The sequence below is a fragment of the Brassica oleracea genome, chromosome C2 (genome assembly GCF_000695525.1).
Source record: "Brassica oleracea var. oleracea cultivar TO1000 chromosome C2, BOL, whole genome shotgun sequence".
In the NCBI taxonomy this organism is placed as follows: domain Eukaryota; kingdom Viridiplantae; phylum Streptophyta; class Magnoliopsida; order Brassicales; family Brassicaceae; genus Brassica; species Brassica oleracea.
Window position 1 is genome coordinate 24,811,924 of NC_027749.1, and position 19,873 is coordinate 24,831,796.

Below are 19,873 nucleotides of genomic sequence, written 5' to 3' on the forward strand. Positions count from 1 at the left end.
ATTCGGAATTGAGTTCGTGATAGAACAATACATCAACAATTGAAAGCAAATTTGGTTGAGAATATATGGCAAAAATTTGGAACAAATCAAGATTTCAACTAATCGGCTATTTCTCGTTTATGATTTGTATTTGTATTTTTAATATGCTTTTATGTCATTTTTATGTATGTTTTTATTTTAAATCATTCTACTTTAAAAAAAAAAACTTAAGAACCCCTATGAGGTTCTCCCATTGGAGGAGGAACAAATTATTTGCACTAACAAAGGTTCTTAACTTCTCAAATCATCTTATTAACTACTTCCTCTGTTTTTATTGTAAGTAGTTTTAGATGAATACACAAATATTAAAAAAATTATTAATTTTTCCAAAAGTAGCATTTGATATATAAATTAGGTGCAGTTAAACCAATCATAAATAAGTATATATTATTTGATTGGTAACACTATACCCAATAAAAATAAAAATTACTTAAAATTATGAAAGCTAATTATATTTTGAAACAAACAAATTTTGCTTAAACTACTTACAATAAAAAACAGAGAGAGTACTAATTTAATCATAAGAACTCATTAGAGGTTCATTAGAGGTTCTAATGGATGGACTTGCTCTTAGTGCCTCAGTGGATGTATGTGTTAGTTTAAAGGTCAAGTCGTAATTAAACAAATAATGACTGACTAATGCCCATAAAGTCAAACAAGAGTAACTAGAATCACAAGAATGATTTACCTACCTGCAAATCTTATCACTCTGTTTTAGTGTTATTTGAATTATCCATATTTATTCTTTAACAGGAAACAAATTGAGTTACAAGCACAAAAATTTATTGCGTTGTATTTGTTATTCTCATTGACTAGACACTAATTATTGTGCAAAGAGTTGGTTAATTTAATTCCGTCTATATAGGGAAATTTTATGAATTTAATAAGTATCTAATTAAATACCAAGTTGACAAGATTCCATATCTACCAGCTGACAAACCATATGAGAACATGTTTTTAATCAAGGAAAAAAGATTTGTAGCTACACGAACTATTGGTTAATGTATCTAGAACCATCTGAAGTATTAAATTGTATCTATAACTACATAAACTCTTAGAAATGTATGTAATTAAGCATGCGGGGTTCAATTAGATCTTTTTTTATTCTTTGGGGTGAAATCGAATTTTTGAAATTTTAATCCGCCCAGACCCAAATCTAAATTCGACCACTAAAATCGACCCGACCCTTATCCTATCTAATTAAATTGAATTGGGGAAAAAAGAGTATTAGGGTTTCGAATCAAAGACAAAATCCGATGATTTCGTTTAACTAAAACCATAAGATTGTAAAATCAAGGAAAGAAGAGAGATTATCAGAGTGCTTTCGTGGATTGTTGTACAAATCATGGGGTATGTATTTTGTTCTCCTCCATTGCTTCTTTTGGTTGCAATTCTCCTTCCATTTTTATAAGCCTGAGTTAAATTAAAAAAAAGCACATAACGTGTTCGATAAAATGCCTCAATGAAGAAGTTTACCTTGTTTATGTTGAATTTTCAGGGACATTATGGTGAAGGTGAATTGCTACCATTCAGGCAAATTCAAAACAGAGGATGGAAAGCTTATTTATGCAGATGGAAAAGTCGAGGTCTTAGAAGTTGATGGAGTTACAATCTTTGAAGATGTGGTGTTTCAAATGGTGCACAAAACAGAGTTGGGGAATATGTGGTATAAGTTACCTTACGAAGACCTAGAAGATAGGAAGTCTTTATCGAATAATATTGATCAAGGTAAGAAGAAATTGGCGACTGGGGGCTGTTGGATGAAAGAAATAGATTTCTACATTGAGAAGATAGGTGAAGATGAGAGAATCTGTGGCGAAGAAGTGAATGAGGAGCAGGAAAATGTAGTGCTCGAAGAAGAAGAGAGAATGATTGGGCAAGGAGCTAACGAGGAAGAGAGAATCATTGAGCAAGGAGAGCATGAGAACGAAGTGAATACTGTTAATGAGGAAGCAGAAGAGCATGGGTTCGAAGAAGATGAAGATGATGCAGATTATGAGGAAAGTGGTAATGTGTCAGAAAGTGAAGATGATAGTTGGTCTGACTTGAGAGCCACAAATGATGAAAGCGATGAGAATGATGAGGCTCTCGAGGAGGATATTGATATGATAAACAACAACTATGGGGATGAGATTCCTGATGAAGGTGAAGTGTATCCGGATACTGAAGCATCATCAGATGAGGAAGAGGAACAAGCTAAAAGGATGGCTCGAGCAGGGTTATTAGATGGTGTACTCAGCTTAAGACAGACATTTTCCAGTGGAGAAGAGTTCAAGAAACAGGTGATCTCTTACATCTTGAAGACTAGACGAAATGTGGTGTATGATAGATGGGAGAAAACAAAGATTGGGGCTCGTTGCAATGGAAAGGGTTGTCCTTGGCGTATCTACTGCTCCGTAGATACTCCACTTAACCGATGGATGGTGAAAGTGTATGAAAACAAGCATATTTGTCACCCAACTGGTCGGTGCAAGACTATAAAGGCTCCAGTGATTGCTGATTTGATGTTAGAAGCGATGAGAAAAAATCCAGATATGAGTGGACCGATGATCCAAGAAGAGATGAGGAACCGCTACAACATTATCATCACTGTTCCACAGTCGCAAAATGCAAGGAGAATGACACTTGATAAGCTTCAAGCTGAGTGTAATGAGCAATTTTCAAGGCTGAGAGATTATGTGGTGGAGCTAAAACGGTCAAACATTGGTACGATTACAGAGATCAACACCACAAGGAATTTAAACGGAGGTCACGTTTTTAGCAGCTTCTATGTTTGCTTTGACGCATTGAGGATTGCATGGAAGCAGAATTGCAGACCCATAATTGGGTTGGATGGAACCTTCCTCAAACATTCATTGCAGGGAATGCTCTTGACAGCTATAGGAAGAGACCCAAACAACCAGGTTTTCCCAATAGCATGGGGTGTGGTATCTGGTGAGAGCAATGATAATTGGCAGTGGTTTATTCACAGACTGAAAGAGGACTTGGCGCTGGGATCAGGTGAACAGACTACTATTATTTCAGATATGCATAGAGGATTGATCCATGGCGTGGCAGTTGAGCTACCAAGAGCAGAACACAGAGCTTGTGCAAGGCACGTTTACTCAAATCTCAAGAAGAATCACAAGTCCGACATGCTGAAACCCTTGTTTTGGCGGATTGCTAGTAGCTACAATGAACCTGATTTTGATCGGAATCTGAAGATATTCAAAGAGTATGATCCTAGGGCTTGCGAGGAGCTGTTGAAGAAGGATCATCGCACTTGGTGTAGGGCTTTCTTCAGAGCTGGTGCTTGTTGTTCCGACACACATAACAACTTAACCGAGTCTTTTAATAGAACCTTGAAGATTGCAAGGAAGAAGCCCTTTGTGCAGATGATGGAGTTGATTAGAAGAGACGCTATGAAAAGGGTTGCAATCAGGTTTAAGACAGCTGATCATGAGGTTGGGACATACACACCAAAAGGAAGAAAAGAGATTGCAAAGGCATGTGATGAAGCGCAGAACTGTTATTCAGTAGGTAGTACTGGTGGTGAATTCGAGATTGTCCAGAACCTTAATGGTTATGCTGTGAATATGAATCTGCGAACTTGTGCTTGTCGAAAGTGGGACTTGACTGGGATACCTTGTTGTCACGCTGTTTGTGCAATCAGAGAGAATGGTATGGAAGTTGAAGATTTCATTGCAGATTATTACTTGACATCTAAGTGGCAAGACGTGTATAGGCATGGATTGCGGCCTGTTAATGGACCAAAGTTTTGGACATTTTCTGATGGGGATCTAATTGAAGCACCACCTTATAAGCGTCCTCCTGGTAGACCGAAAGGCAAAGCACGCATTAAAGGTGTTATGGAATCACCAAAGAAGGGTAAGAAGCATCCAGAAACAAAAGTGTCTAGAAAAGGAAGAGAAATGCATTGTGGTTTGTGCGGTGGAAAAGGTCATAATGCAAGGAAATGTCCTCATGAGGTATTTACATCTTAGTTGTATTGGGTTAGGCATTTCTCTTACTGTCTTCTCATTTCTTACTTTGTGTTTTCAGTCTGAAGAGAATAGGGTGAAAAGAAGGCGCATCAGAGAAGGTCTAGCAAGTGAAGAAGCTCAAGCAAGTGAAGAAGTTCAGGCGCAGGCTCAATAGGAACAAGGACCATCGACAAGTGCTCAGACAAGCCAACATGGTTCTGATGATTGAAGATGTGGTGTTAAGATTTTCTAAGCTGTTGTTTTGGATTTGGTAATGCTCGGATAAGATGTCATTTTTTGTGTTTGGTATCGGCTAAGATGTTCTTGACATTGGTTTTTATGTACTAAATTAGGATGTTTAAACTCTCTTTATGGTGATATCATGACTTTTTCCTTCAATTCATTAACATAAAAAAGAAGTTCATTATGCTTAGACATTACAACTTACCATTCCAAACGCACTTAAACAACAATTATACATAAGATTGACAAACTAAAACACTAAACAAAGCATTCTTCAAACTGTCTCACAATTTCATCTTCATCTTTCACTGTTTCCATTTGCTTCATCTCCAAATCACTACGCATCTCTGCAATGGTGACTTTTAACTACTCAATGATTCTATCCTTCTTTCTAATCTCATAACGAGCTTCAATCAAAGCTTTTTTTTGCCATTTTGTACCTTCTTCTTCATCAAACCAAGAGAAATATTTGCATCCATTTCCAAACTGTTACAAGGTCCGGATTGCATTTCATATCTCTCTTTTCACATCTAAATAGCTAATTAAGGAGTTCAATTAACAAATTTCATACCTTAAAACGTGGGCAACCGTAAAATCGACGAGCTGGGTTTTTGTCAGTCCAACCTTGATTTATACTTGCCTTTAATCCACAGAAACACAATTTATGCCCAGAATTTCGGCTCTTTCTCGACGAACTCGAACCCAATTCCATCTTCAAGTTTTTTGTGGCTGAGATACGAAGAAATCGCAAAGAAGAAGAAGACATAATAGATAGGATAAGGGTCGGGTCGATTTTAGTGGTCGGATTTAGATTTGGGTCTGGACGGATTAAAATTTCCAAAATTCGATTTGACCCCAAAAAATTTTAAAAAATCTAATTGAACCTCGCATGTTTAATTACATACATTTCTAAGAGTTTATGTAGTTATAGATACAATTTAATACTTCAGATGGTTCGAGATACTTTAACCAATAGTTCGTGTAGCAACAAATCTTTTTTCCTTTAATCAACTATATATACAACTACACATTCAAACTATAGTATATCAGCCTAGACTTTTTATCCAATATTAGCCTAACCCTTGATATATGCAAATACTTTTATCCTCCAAATCTTCACCTTCACAGCTGCATGCTTTCGCCAAACTTACAAAATAGAAACAGAAAAAGTAGTTATCGTCCAATCATAGTTGCAGAAAAAGTAGTTCTATCGTCCGACCACACAAAAAAAACTATAAAGCATACTATATTACTACAAAACAGATTTAATGGAGTATATTTAAACTCTGTTGAGAAACAAGTAATGAAATAAACATCCGAGAAACTGGGCTAAAATTACAAAAATTAAACAAAAGGATTAAATTAAAGGAAAAAAGTGGGCCAAAATTGGAAGACTCAAAAGGTTCAGACATCAAAGTGCCATTTTCGTCGCTGTGGTAATAAAAGCTATAACAGTTATTAAAATACCAAGGCGAACTAGGTGGATACGCCGAGTCAACGTACACGTACTCGCTCCACGGCTCATCGTAACTCGTCTCTAGACTCGGTAACTCAACTATCTCGCTCAGCTCTTCCGCCGTTGATGACGCTGCTTCTTCGCTAGACGGTGACAACGACGTGGACGTTGAAAAGCTGCTCGATGGAGACGAGTGAGGCTCCGGGATGATGGTGGTTTGATCGGAGAAGTCCATGGCGGCGGCTACGGAAGCTGCGGCTTGAACGTCGCGGGGAGAAGAGGAAGCTGGACGGGGAAGGTAAGTGGCGAGCTCCGGGAAGTTGAGGACGGCAGAGGTTCCCTCCCTTGATGGTGAGAGCCGCCGCGTCGTGTGCACGCGCCGCCATCTCTGCCGTGGAGAAGATGCCGAGCCAGATTCTGCGCTTCTTGCGGGGCTCACGGATCTCGGAGACCCATTTGCTCCACGCTCTCGTTTCTTGTTATTGGCTCGATGATTCTCCTCCTCTTCCACCGGAGATGATTGTCTAACGGAGGAGATGGATGACTCGGCCATTGATACGTGTGGTTTTTGACTGGGCGAGTGTGAGGAGAGTATACGTACGTATAGGGTTTATATAAGGCTAGCGAGACAAAGAGAGTTGATGTAACGAAGTGAAGTTAGTTAGGAAAGGACAGTGGATTTATGATGACAAGTGATTTCACATTACGTCATTATATAGTATATTTGAAAATGTCCCATTTATTTAATGTTAGTATTTTACGCGGATAGTAAAATGTATAATTTTTTTTTTTTTTTTGGTCAAACTAAAATGTATAATTATCTTTTGACTCTTTGGCTTGAGACTGCTCTCTCGCTGCCTTTACGTTGTAGCCTTTGGGAGTTGCCGGTTCCTTTTGGAGTGACGGTATTATCATTTATTTCTGTCTCCTTGAGAAATTGGTGGAATTGATTTTATGGAGCCAAACCTCCACAAAACTGGGTTCTTTTCAGGCCGCTATTATGGATAAAAGAAGAGCTAAGAAGTTTGGAGGTTTCGAGTTCATGGTTTTAACAGTTCATCTTTTAATTTTCAGATCCTAGATCAGCTCCACTATTAACCTTTTCAAATTTTATGAGAAATTGACTTACAACGAGAAGGTAACAATTTCAGATTCCATATAGTGAGTTTCCATCACAGATGGTGTAAGATTTACTCATTGATGTATGAGGAAGCAGAAGCCTCTCTTCCGGTCTCATCTTAGAACGCACGCCATCAGAAGACTACTGTCTTTGTGTATTGCGTTTGTGTTTTTTGAGTAGGATAACCTCTTTGATATTTTTTATCTATCCTCTCTTACGACATATCTACTGGTATGATCTTGTGCTTTATTTTTGTAATATTTTGAAACTTTTTGCCCATGTGGCTTATTAATGATACACAGCCTTAAAAAAAATCTATGCCAAGGTCCCTGGTTGATGTATGAACTTGATTATTTGAACATGGGCTAACATCCCATCTGGAATTCGCTAAGAATTAGACTAGTTCTTATAATGTTGATAAACGATATATATATATCTTATACATGTAAACTACAAGTACTACACCTTTTTTTTGGTCAAAAAGTACTACACATATATTAGATATGATATAATCAGCATGATCTTTTTTTCATTCTATCATTGATGCTTAGTTGCTTGCACCTTTCCTAGCACATAATATAGCTCTGTTTCTGATAGTTATATGAATTCCCTCTGTCGAGAAACTCTGATTTTTCTTGAGGTTTTAACTTGATAAAAATGCAATAGTATGATTTACTATTAAGTTATAAACAAATTAGAAGGAAGGGAAGATGAAAAGAGATATTTAAGGAGACCCACAAGGAGTGAAGGCTCTTTGCCTCATCTCAGCATAGCATTTCTGACCACTGTAATGTAAAGACCCTTCCCACATGCCTTTGTTTTTAATATCCTAATTTTTTTTTTATTGTTTGTCATTCTTCCATACATTTCGCTACTTAATGACCATTTACCACACTTATAAACACATTTCACAGTTTTTTTTCTACTATTTTTTCCGTTTTTATAATCTATTTGATCGTGACGTTTTAGCACCACCTGAGAATATCATTGTAATGTATTTTGATATTAATGCTAGAACTTAGCCTTCTGATCCAATGTATATTGATTGCCAGATAGAGTCATGTGAGCTTTCTTACTAACGTAGCCGTAAAAATAGGGTGTGGCATAAAATGGCATATATAATAGCATTTTAGACAGATTTATCTGAGTGTATTTATGTGTTTAATTAAACCTTATACTGGTTAAGTTAAAACTTAGAAGCAAAGCCGTGCTTACTGTAATTTGAAAGAGGCAATTGCCTCAGCCCCCATGATATAAACAAGAATTCAAGTCCCCATTTTCTAAATTTAAATGGATTAATAGATCATTTTGCTATTTGTCCGAGTTTTTTTTGGGTTCCCCCTAGGGTTCACCAACCAATATGATTTAGTTATTTCAGATTTATATCTTTTAAGAGATGAAATAAAATAATAAGAATTTTTCAAGTTATATTATGCTTTTAAAATAAACAAAAATAAGTAGTAATTATCAAAAAAAATATTTTTTTAATATTGTTAACGCTATCAGCAAAACACTAAAATCTTAAATCTTAAACCATAAATTCTTGGGTAAACTCTAAACCCTTGGATAAATCATAAATAATAAACATTGAAAATTAAATCTTAAAAATTCTAAATCATAAACACTAAATCTTAAACTCTTGAGTAAACCTTGAACCCTTAGGGTTTATGATTTACCCAAGGGTTAAGGATTTAGGGTTAAGGATTTAGGGTTAAGGATTTAGGGTTTAATGTTTTTAAGATTTCGGTTTAATGTTTATGATTTAGAGTTTAACATTTACCCAATAGTTTAGGTTTTACCCAAGGGTTTAGAATTTATGATTTATGGTTTAGGGTTTAGTGTTTTGCAGACGACGTTAACGATATTAAAACAATCTTTTTTGATAATTTTTACTATTCTTTATTTATTTTAAAAACATAATATAACTTGACAAATTCTTATTATTTTGTTTCCTTTTTAAAAGATTTTGAATTTTAAATAACTAAATTTTATTGGTTTTTAGAAGATTTTGAATTTTAAATAACTAAACCATAGGCGATGAATCCAAGAAAAACTCTTATTTTGTCGCTGTGTAAATTGCATCATATTAGTTAACATTCCATAAAGTTATATGGGTTATTATAAATTAAGACTTCTTATGATTTGTTTCTTTTGTTTGTTTTTAAAATATATATTTTTGTTTTCTTATATTTCTATAACTTTAAAATATCTTTAACTTATTTTATTTGTTCAATTTCTTTTATAAATTTTAATTTTCAGTTTAGATTAAACTTGATTATTCAAACAAAATATTTACTATATATTTTCATAATCTGAATATTTAAGTAATATTATATTAATTTAACTAACAATATTGTTTGAAAGAAGAAAAATATAAGTATCGTTACATTAAACAAAATATTCACTATATGCTCTTATGGTAACTATTCACTATATAGTATTAGTTGGTAGTTTTTTGACTAAAGATTATTTTGTAGGTAGTGTGTTTGCTTCTGTATACTGCAGTATGAACACTGATATTCCATAACTAACTTTCATGGATTGTAGGCCTATAATGAATTGTGTTGAAGGAGTTGGTTAACCCTTACATTACTAACCAGTTTATTTATAAATAGTGTACATATTGAATTGGTAATAAACAAATGGGAAAGAAGGCTAGCCTATGTGAAAATATAATAAGTGGCTGGTTTATTTTCTGACTAACTTAACTGGTTTGTGAAACTTAATATATAAATAAAAACTTTTTCTTTGTTGTTAAAGATAAAAACGCATTTTTGCTGTGAGTAAAATTAAATAGTTTTAATATATATATATTAAGACTAGGGCTGGCCCGCCCTACGGGCGGGATGATAATTTTAAAATATTTTAAATAGTTAGAGTAAATATTTTTATTTTTTTTAATATTTGTTTTTATTTTAAATTGTTTTGTTCTATATTAGTATGAATAATTATTTTATTGATTGTTATTTTTTATTCAGTTTCATTCTCATTACAATTAATTAAATTTTTTCTTACGATTACTAAGATTGTTTATTTGAAGTTTTATTCTGTTTTTTATTTTATTGGTGTAGAATTGTTGATTTATTTGTTTAATTTGAAGTTATCTAGTTTTATTCATTATATTACATTATTTTAAATCGTGTGTCTCCTATTAGACTATATAACTATATATTTTATTTTTACACAGTTGTGGATCTATGTTTATAGTTTGTTTTATAATTCTTGACATAAATATTTAAAACACATTCTACATTTATTTAGTTAGAATAAATTAACATATCTCTTTTATATAACAAATTATTCATTTTTGTTTTTATATTAATTTTTTTTTTCTGTATCTTATTCTATTTTTGATTTTTGATCATCTATTAATTTTTTTATTGTGGAGTTATTTTCGTAGAAATATTTTTAATCTATTATGTATTAATAGTTGGTTATATTTTCCTTTTTTAAAAAAGTTTTCTAATCTTGAACTTCGTGATAAAATGGTGGAATCATTTCATAAGCTTTACGCTTTTTATTTGCATTTGATAAAACTTGAAGACACAATATCACTAAAAAAATCGTTCTTATTCTTCTTCCGAAGTGTATGTATTTTAGATGATATTATATATTGTGTGTTAAAATAATTTTACATTGATGAACTTTTTTTTGTTAGATTGTAATTAAACTATTGATTAAAATAACTTTTGTGTTATTAAACATTTTGGTTAATAGAATAAGATGATAAGGAATATATAGCGTTTATTACATTTTTAAAAATTATAGTGTCAAATTTTTAGCCACTTATTTTGATGAGGTTTACATGAGTAGAGAGGGTTAACCCACATTCATATATTGCAAAGAGACATGGATCTTTGTACATGATGATGATTATTATTTAAATACATGAATAATGAATTATTTACCTCTCTTATACATTTATACATGTTTTATAATCTATTGATAATTTTATATTTTCTTATACATTATCATCCAAATTTATTGATTTAGATAATAGAAAAATGAATTGATTTAAATTTTATTTTTAAGAATTAGCTAGATTGAATAATAATTTAATATTAATCTTTATAGAACTTCGTTCTAGTGGTTGTCCGTATTTCACACAAAATATTGTTCAATTGTTAGTATACAATAGATCTGGGAGTGTTGTGTTTTGGGTTTTGTTTTTGTTGAGCATGAAATGTTATGGTTTTAAGTGGGTAATATTTTTTTTTGTTTTTTTTATTTTTAGGCAAAATGTAGTATATTGGATGTTGACATCTCTGGTGCAGTGGGTTGCTAATTGGTGACGTTATTTTGTGTGTTTGACCTAAAATATGATGTTAATCTGAACTTATGAGTTTCATGTGTGGGGAGCCATTTTCATTTTTAAGCCATGACTTTACTTTTTGTTTGTTTGTTTGCTGGGTTGATATATTTGTTGGCAACGTCGTTAAAAGTTTTTCCGTAAGAGGAAGATATTTGTCCTTGTCAATTTGTGATGCTTGAAACTATCCTCTTCTTCATCTATTTTGTGGATCATTCCTCCACTGTAAACTTCTACTTTACTACACTATGATCTCTTGTTTTCATCAGAGGGTCTTGCAGCTTTCTTGCCACTTGAAGCAACTCTATATTTGTTCTTCAGATGATTGGTCTCCACATCGTCCACATTTGTTTTTCCATTTTGTTTTACATGGTTAGTTTTTTTTTGTGTAGTAGTTGTTTTCTCATTTCCAAATTTAGGTTCACTAACATCAAATCACGCCTCTTCCTCCCACTACTTTTTGTCCCTTACTTCTTTCGAACCAGATTGGTTAGAGGGTTACTTTTTTTGCGACTTCTTAAGTTTGTTGTTATCGTCACTCTCAGCTTCAGATTAAGAAGAGGCACCTATTTTGCTTATATTGTGTTTCTTTGTACCTTTCTTCTTCTCTTCTCTCCACAATCACTGTCAAGGTCAGAGCTGCTAGAGCCACTTTCATTGTCACTCTCGTGTTTACACGCCATAGCCTTTTTGTTAGGGCGCTTTCTGCTATCATGACCATTTTTATTAGAGTCAGATGAATCATCTTATAGACTTTATATGCTCACATCAAGTTAATAAAAAGACAGGAAAAGTTTAAGTGAAAGAATCAGATAAACGAAGAGAAAGCAGCCACGTTTTGATAAACTGAGACAGCACCATAAGAATTTTGTCGAAAAATATACATTAAACATATGGCTTGAACGATGACATGGCTTTATATCGAGTTTACTTACACAAATCTTATTTGATCAACAATTATTGTGATCTCAATTGAGTTTCTTGGACATTTCTTAATTTCTTATTAAAACTTGTAAGCTGAATTATATAAATTTAGCTAAAACAATGGATGTATTATTAATATGAGAAAAAGTATCAGGATCAATAATTTATGATTTTCAATCAGATTATAATCAAAGTAATGCGTGTGCTCTTCCTTGATAAGTGTTACCTGTTACCTTCAGTTTAAATAAGAAACTACAAAAATATTAAAAAATACGTCAATTATTTTATTTAAGTCCTTTTAAATAATTAAAAACTGGACCAAATTGTTATATATTCTTTTTTCTCTCCTATTTCGCCGAATGAAGAATCTCCTAGACATAACGCATGCATTGGAACATTGCCAAGTCTCTCCAGTAGAAAGCTTCAGGCTCTTTCTTGACTGCTTCATGCTCTGCAATTTCCTTCTTTTCCATCTATATTTCTCAGAGACCCTGAGAAGGAAACATCATCAAGAAAAAATATCAGATTCTATTCAAATACCATACGTACACTTGTCATCAAATTTAGTAATCAAATAATTTCCAGCTAAGCAACATACGGCAAAAAAAAAATACATTAGAACTTACTTCTGTTTTCTTTTACGATTATCCATGTCCTCTATGGAGTAAAACATCTAGGCATCTAGCAATGTTGGGTTTCCTAAACATTTCAAGTTCTTTACCGTTATCAAAACTTCAGCTAGCTTTATGTCTTCTCTCGACAATGGTGTCATCATCATGAAGGCGACTTGAGACTCTGACTATGTACTGTCCCTGCCATAAAAGCATGTGCATACAATGAAAACATATGAAAAGGCAGTCATGAAACTCCAATATTTTAACTTTATGCTGGAGTTTAATCTGTTATCTATACAAACATAAATCATAGGAGAATATATCTAATTCAATTCGAAATGCTTACCTTTTTATATTCACAGGTACACCGCTTCCTAAAGAAAATATTGCATTCAAGGCTTCATTGATTGAATTAATAAGGGATTTAACACGAAATAATTGCAACAGAGACTGTTTCGGTGACTGAGATGAAGATCAGAAGTCGCGATCGAACGAAGAACAAAGACGATCCCTAAGCTTCTGTTAGACAGCGTGAAGCAAAGATTAGAGTCGGCCCTGGCCGTCACACAGGATTGCTCAACATCAGGCCCAGAAAATAGCAAAGCCCGTATCATTTATGACTTTTGGAATAAATGAAACGCTGAGTTTGAGTCTTCTATGACACGTGTCGCCGCGAGGGAAAATGACTTATCTAGGTGGATGATGAGGTGGCGCGTTCTGGAGAGAGCAAACAGTACTTTATATAAATAGATAGATGCCTTGAAATTAGAAATTAACATGGCGTGTCTCGTGCATAAGATTAGGGTTTCCATGCTACCAACAATAACGTAATGAATTCAGTCTTCTTTTTTTCTTATATTATAAACATAAATATAATTTGTCTAAATTGGCTATCGAATGCATAGAATAGGCTATTGTCCCGCGGGTCACTCCCACGGATACCTCATGTTAGGCTACATTTCTGTGGGGTCCTGTGGGTATTTCGTGTTAGGCTACTAACCTGCAGGCTCCTGTGGATACCTCGTGTTAGGCTACTGTCCCGCAGGTTCATACATCTTAGACTCTAGACGCCCACCCGTTCTCGGTGGTCCAAACAGGATTTCAAGCAAGTTCATTAACACGTTCACATTCTCATTCCCATTATCGTTCTCGTTCTCGTTCACTTTCCCATATTCATTTACACTTAGACTCGTATTCATTCACTAGACGCCACCCGTTATCGGTGTCACACGCAATATACTGCACATTCTCATTCACAACAAGTGGTACCAGTTGACATCTATCATCTTAGGCATTCACTTTTTTCTAGCAACCTAGCTCTCATTCAAGGATCCTCATAGGAATCACAACAACCAATCACACAAGCAACCATTATAAACAACATTCATATCAACCCAAGGCAGTTCATTAAGTCCTTTAAACAAGATGAGAGTTCTTATGCAGCATGATCCATTCATCTAGCATCCTAGCATTCATCATATGATCTACCAACCTAACTCTCAAACAGGGTCTAATCAGACCTAACTCCAATATAAAGGAGTATACAGTACATGGGAGCAAGATGGGTTCGAATCACCTCACGTTAGCTTCGATCTGGATCTGGATCTGGAAACAAGAGACAAGGGGGATGAGATCTGAACAGATCTGGAACAAAGAAACAAAAGAGACGAGATCTGGTCACCACCACCATCACCACACTCGGACGATCACCCCACCACCACCGGCAGCTCGGCTTGCTCTCGGGGTGACTCGCGGCGAGGAGAGAGGAAGAGATCCAATGGGGAGAGAAAGGAGAGAGAGAGAGAGGCTTGAGAGAAGAAGAGAGAAAAGGAAAAGAGAAGCTTGAAGGCTAGGGTTTCCTAGCCTCTCTAAATCTCTGCAGGGCTTCGCTCAAATTTCAGAATGAGAGAAAAGTGAGAGGAGGCAGCTTCATTTATAGGAAAAAGAGGGAACCCTGGGTCATTTACCCTAATGGGCCGCAGTTCTAACGGACTCTCCTTAAGAAATTTTTAGGCCAGGTATCAGGATGTTACAATCTCCCCCTGTTAATCGGAATTTGTCCCCGAATTCCAAGCCCTAGACTTCTGAACTTAACATCTGATACCGAAATGGACTCACACAATCAAACAAGGGGGCACACAAGGCGAGGAACACATTGCTCAGGATCTTTTAAGAACCAACGAATGAATTAAGCTCGGAAAGAAATTCTGCAAGTAAAATGGATCTGATCAAAACCATAATAGACGTATAAATATATTGGGTGGTTTTGAAAACTCATTTCACAACTTTTTGGATGCCATAAAATTTCACAAACATTTTTCTTTTAAAACAGGTTTTGAAAATTTCGGAAATGCCGACCCCTTAAGATAGTACTAAGGGATCTTAACCCCCGCTCTGATACCATTTGTAACGGCCCGATCCAATGGCGTCTGACCGGAGTTATCGAAAGGGCGTTATGGATACATGTCTACTCATTTAGACGCCTATACGTGTCTCATTACTGTTCCTAAGAGTCGACGGACGCATAACCTTCTGTGAAATACTGTCACACCCGTATCCTTATACTTCTACTTACAGTCCTGCGCACAGGGAAATAGAAAGGGAGGGAATGAGCAACGGGTTACTCAGTGAAGTGACTCTAGACCAGCCTGCCTACATGACACTATATACTACTCTATGCGAAAACCAGGGTCCAAATGCATTCTAGAACATTCTATCATCATTATTTCCAAGCAATCACAGTTCTATACTTTACTAACAACTTAACGGTCAACTCAAACAACGATCTCAGTCATTGCTGCACACATAATTCAACAAAATCGACCGACTCGACATACACCATCACACAAGACCGACTTTACTTCACGCAACCTAGACGTATGGACCTATAGCCGTTTACAGATGTCCCTACGTGTTCTGGCCTGCCCTGGAAGGGTGCTTCTTTCGAGCATCCGTCCCCCTCCATCTTCCTACATGGCTATCCGAGTTGCAGCACGTTGGCCCATCCTGACACTGTCCGCCACCCGGTCATAATAGCCTTAATTACGCCACGACTCGGCATTGACTCGATCTTAAGGCGCCACTACACATTTTCTATCCCGCATCTCGCGGTAGGCTCAACTCATCACTTCCCGTTGGTTCCTCATGTTAGGCTACTGTCCCACGGGTCACTCCCGCGGGTACTTCTTGTTAGGCTACTATCCCGCGGGTCACTCTCACGGGTACCTCATGTTAGGCTACTGTCCCGTTGGCTCCTGCGGGTACCTCGTGTTAGGCTACTGTCCCGCAGGTCCCTGCGGGTACCTCGTGTTAGGCTACTGTCCCGCAGGTTCACACATCCTAGACTCTAGACGCCCACCCGTTCTCGGTGGTCCAAATATGACTTCAAGCAAGTTCATTGACACGTTCACATTCTCATTCTCGTTCTCGTTCTCGTTCACTTTCTCATATTCATTTACACTTAGACTTGTACTCATTCACTAGACGCCACCCATTATCGGTGTTGCACGCAATACACTGCACATTCTTATTCACAACAAGTGGTACCAGTTGACATCTATCATCTTAGGCATTCACTTCTTTCTAGTAACCTAGCTCTCATTCAAGGATCCTCATAGGAATCACAACAACCAATCACACAAGCAACCATTATAAACAACATGCATATCAACCCAAGGCAGTTCATTAAGTCCTTTAAACAAGATGAGAGTTCTTATGCAGCATGATTCATTCATCTAGCATCCTAGCATTCATCATGATCTACCAACCTAACTCACAAACAGGATCTAATCAGACCTAACTCCAACATAAAGGAGTATACAGTACATGGGAGCAAGATGGGTTCGAATCACCTCACCTTAGCCTAGATCTGTATCTTGATCTGGAAACAAGAGACAAGGGGGATGAGATCTGAACAGATCTGGAACAAGGAAACAAGAAAGAGACGAGATCTGGTCACCACCACAACACCACTCGGACGATCACCCCACCACCACTTGGACGACGACCACCACCACCACCGGCAGCTCGGCTTGCTCTCGGGGTGACTAGCGGCGAGGCGAGAGGATGAGATCCAACGGGGAGAGAAAGGAGAGAGAGGCGTGAGAGAAGAAGAGAGAAAAGGAAAAGAGAAGCTTGACGGCTAGGGTTTCCTAGTCTCTCTAAATCTCTGCAGGGTTTCGCTCAAGTCTCAGATTGAGAGAAAAGTGAGAGGAGGCAGCTTCATTTATAGGAAAAGGAGGGAACCCTAGGTCATTTACCCTAATGGGCCGCAGTCCTAACGGGCTCTCCTTAAGAAATTTTTGTGCCAAGTATCGGGATGTTGCAATCTCCCCCTATTAATCGAAATTCGTCCCCGAATTCCAAGCCCTAGACTTCCGAACTTAACATCCGATACCAAAATGGACTCACACAATCACACATCAAACAAGGGGGCACACAAGGCGAGGAACACATTGCTTAGGATCTTTTAAAAACCAACGAATGAATTAAGCTCGGAACGAAATTCTGCAAGTAAAATGTATCTGATCAAAAGCATAATAGACGTATAAATATATTGGGTGGTTTTGAAAACTCATTTCACAAATTTTTGGATGCAATAAAATTTCACAAACATTTTTCTTTTAAAACAGGTTTTGAAAATTTCGGAAAAGTCAACCCCTTAGGATAGTACTAAGGGATCTTAACCCCCGCTCTGGTACCATTTGTGACAGTCCGATCCTCCGGCGTCCGACCGGGGTTATCGAAAGGGCATTATGGACACGTGTTTACTCATTTAGACGACCCTACGTTTCCCATTCCTGGTCCTAAGAGTCCACGGAGGCATAACCTTCCGTGAAATAATGTCACACCCGTATCCATATTCTTCTACTTACAGTCTTGCGCACAGGGAAATAGAAAGGGGGGGAATGAGCAACGGGTTACTCAGTGAAGTGACTCTAGACCAGCCTGCCCACATGACACTATATACTACTCTATGCGGAAACCAGGGTCCAAATGCATTCTAGAACATTCTATCATCACCATTTCCAAGCAATCACATTTCTATACTTTACTAACAACTTAACGGTCAACTCAAACAACGATCTGAGTCATTGCTGCACACATAATTCAATAAACTCGACCAACTCGACATACACCATCACACAAGACCGACTTGACTTCACGCAACCTTGACGTATGGACCTATAACTGTTTACGGATATCCCTAGGCGTTCCGGCCTGCCCTGGAAGAGCACTTTTTTCGAGCATCTGTCCCCCTCCAGCTTCCTACATGGCTATCCGAGTTGCAGCACGTTGGCCCATCCTGGCACTGTCCGCCACCCGGTCATAATAGCCATAATTACGCCACGACTCGGCATTGACTCGATCTTAAGGCGCCACAACACATTTTCTATCCCGCATCTCGTGGAAGGCTCAACTCATCACTTCCCGTGGGTACCTCATGTTGGGCTACTGCCCCACGGGTCACTCCCGCGGGTACCTCTTGTTAGGCTACTGTCTCGTGGGTCACTCCCACGGGTACCTCATGTTAGGCTACTGTCCCGTGGGCTCCTGCGGGTACCCCGTGTTAGGCTACTGTCCCACAGGTTCATGTGGGTACCTCGTTTTAGGCTACTGTCCCGCAGGTTCACACATCCTAGACTCTAGACGCCCACCCGTTCTCGGTGGTCCAAACAGGACTTCAAGCAAGTTCATTGACACGTTCACGTTCACTGACACGTTCACGTTCACATTCTCATTCTCATTCTCATTCTCGTTCTCGTTCACTTTCTCATTTTCATGTACACTTAGACTCGTACTCATTCACTAGACGCCACCCGTTATCGGTGTCACACGCAATACACTGCACATTCTCATTCACAACAAGTGGTACCAGTTGACATCTATCATTTTAGGCATTCACTTCTTTCTAGCAACCTAGCTCTCATTCAAGGATCCTCATAGGAATCACAACAACCAATAACACAAGCAACCATTATAAATAACATTCATATCAACCCAAGGTAGTTCATTAAGTCCTTTAAACAAGATGAGAGTGCTTATGCAGCATGATCCATTCATCTAGCATCCTAGCATTCATCATATGATCTACCAACCTAACTCTCAAACACGGTCTAATCAGACCTAACTCCAACATAAAGGAGTATACAGTACATGGGAGCAAGATAAGTTCGAATCACCTCACCTTAGCCTAGATCTGGATCTGGAAACAAGAGACAAGGGGGATGAGATCTGAATAGATCTGGAACAAGGAAACAAGAGAGAGACGAGATCTGGTCACCACCACAACACCACACAGCCACCACCATCACCACACTCGGACGATCACCCCACCACCAGTTGGACGACCACCACCACCGGCGGCTCGGCTTGCTCTCGGGGTGACTCGCGGCGAGGAGGGAGGAAAAGATCCAACGGGGAGAGAAAGGAAAGAGAGAGAGAGAGAGAGAGGCGTGAGAGAAGAAGAGAGAAATGGAAAAGAGAAGCTTGACGGCTAGGGTTTCCTAGTCTCTCTAAATCTCTGCAGGGCATCGCTCAAGTTTCAGAATGAGAGAAAAGTGAGAGGAGGCAGCTTGATTTATAGGAAAAGGAGGAAACCCTAGGTCATTTACCCTAATGGGGTGCAGTCCTAACGGGCTCTCTTTAAAAAAATTTTGGGCCAGGTATCGGGATGTTACACTCTCACAGACACAAAGGTTTAATCAACAAGATTAAACCTTCACATATGATAAGTCTAAGAATAACATATGTAGTTCCAGTTGTTTGAGTCTTTACATCATCGCCAGAACCTGCAACAAGAGCCACAAACATAGAAGGGTAACAGACGGAGAATAGTTCCAGGAGCCGAGAACTATCCCGAAGAGGTAGAGGCGAAGCAGGCTTGACAAAGTCCTGGTCCAGATTTCATTTTGAAAAGTCCACTCTAGACGCCATACAACTCTAGAAGAGGATCGACGGTTCCCTAAAAGTCCCACACCAAGGAGGAGAACCGGAAGTTACCGAATGCAACGGCACCGGTGGAAGCAAGCGGAGGTTTTGGCACTCAATTCCAGTCCCTTCATACAGACAACACACTCGAAAGATTCCAGCTTTGAATCAAGGCAGAGGCAGGGCACACGACGAACATCTTCCTTCTGAAGAGGCCGATTAGTAACGGGAGGAGAGGCTGAAGAAGAAAGGGGTTAGAGGTATACCGGCTTGAGA

General features: G+C 37.6%; 1 protein-coding gene and 1 pseudogene across 1 annotated transcript; one reads left to right on the forward strand and one right to left on the reverse strand.

The window, feature by feature from the left end:
• The first annotated feature begins 1,384 nt into the window (after positions 1-1,384).
• LOC106323820 lies at positions 1,385-4,176 on the forward strand. Its single transcript, XM_013761884.1, has 3 exons — positions 1,385-1,389; positions 1,538-4,007; positions 4,081-4,176. The coding sequence occupies exons 1-3, from the start codon at positions 1,385-1,387 to the stop codon at positions 4,174-4,176; spliced, it is 2,571 nt and encodes an 856-aa protein (XP_013617338.1).
• Positions 4,177-4,906: 730 nt separating this feature from the next.
• LOC106323821 lies at positions 4,907-18,472 on the reverse strand (annotated as a pseudogene).
• Positions 18,473-19,873: the final 1,401 nt, after the last annotated feature.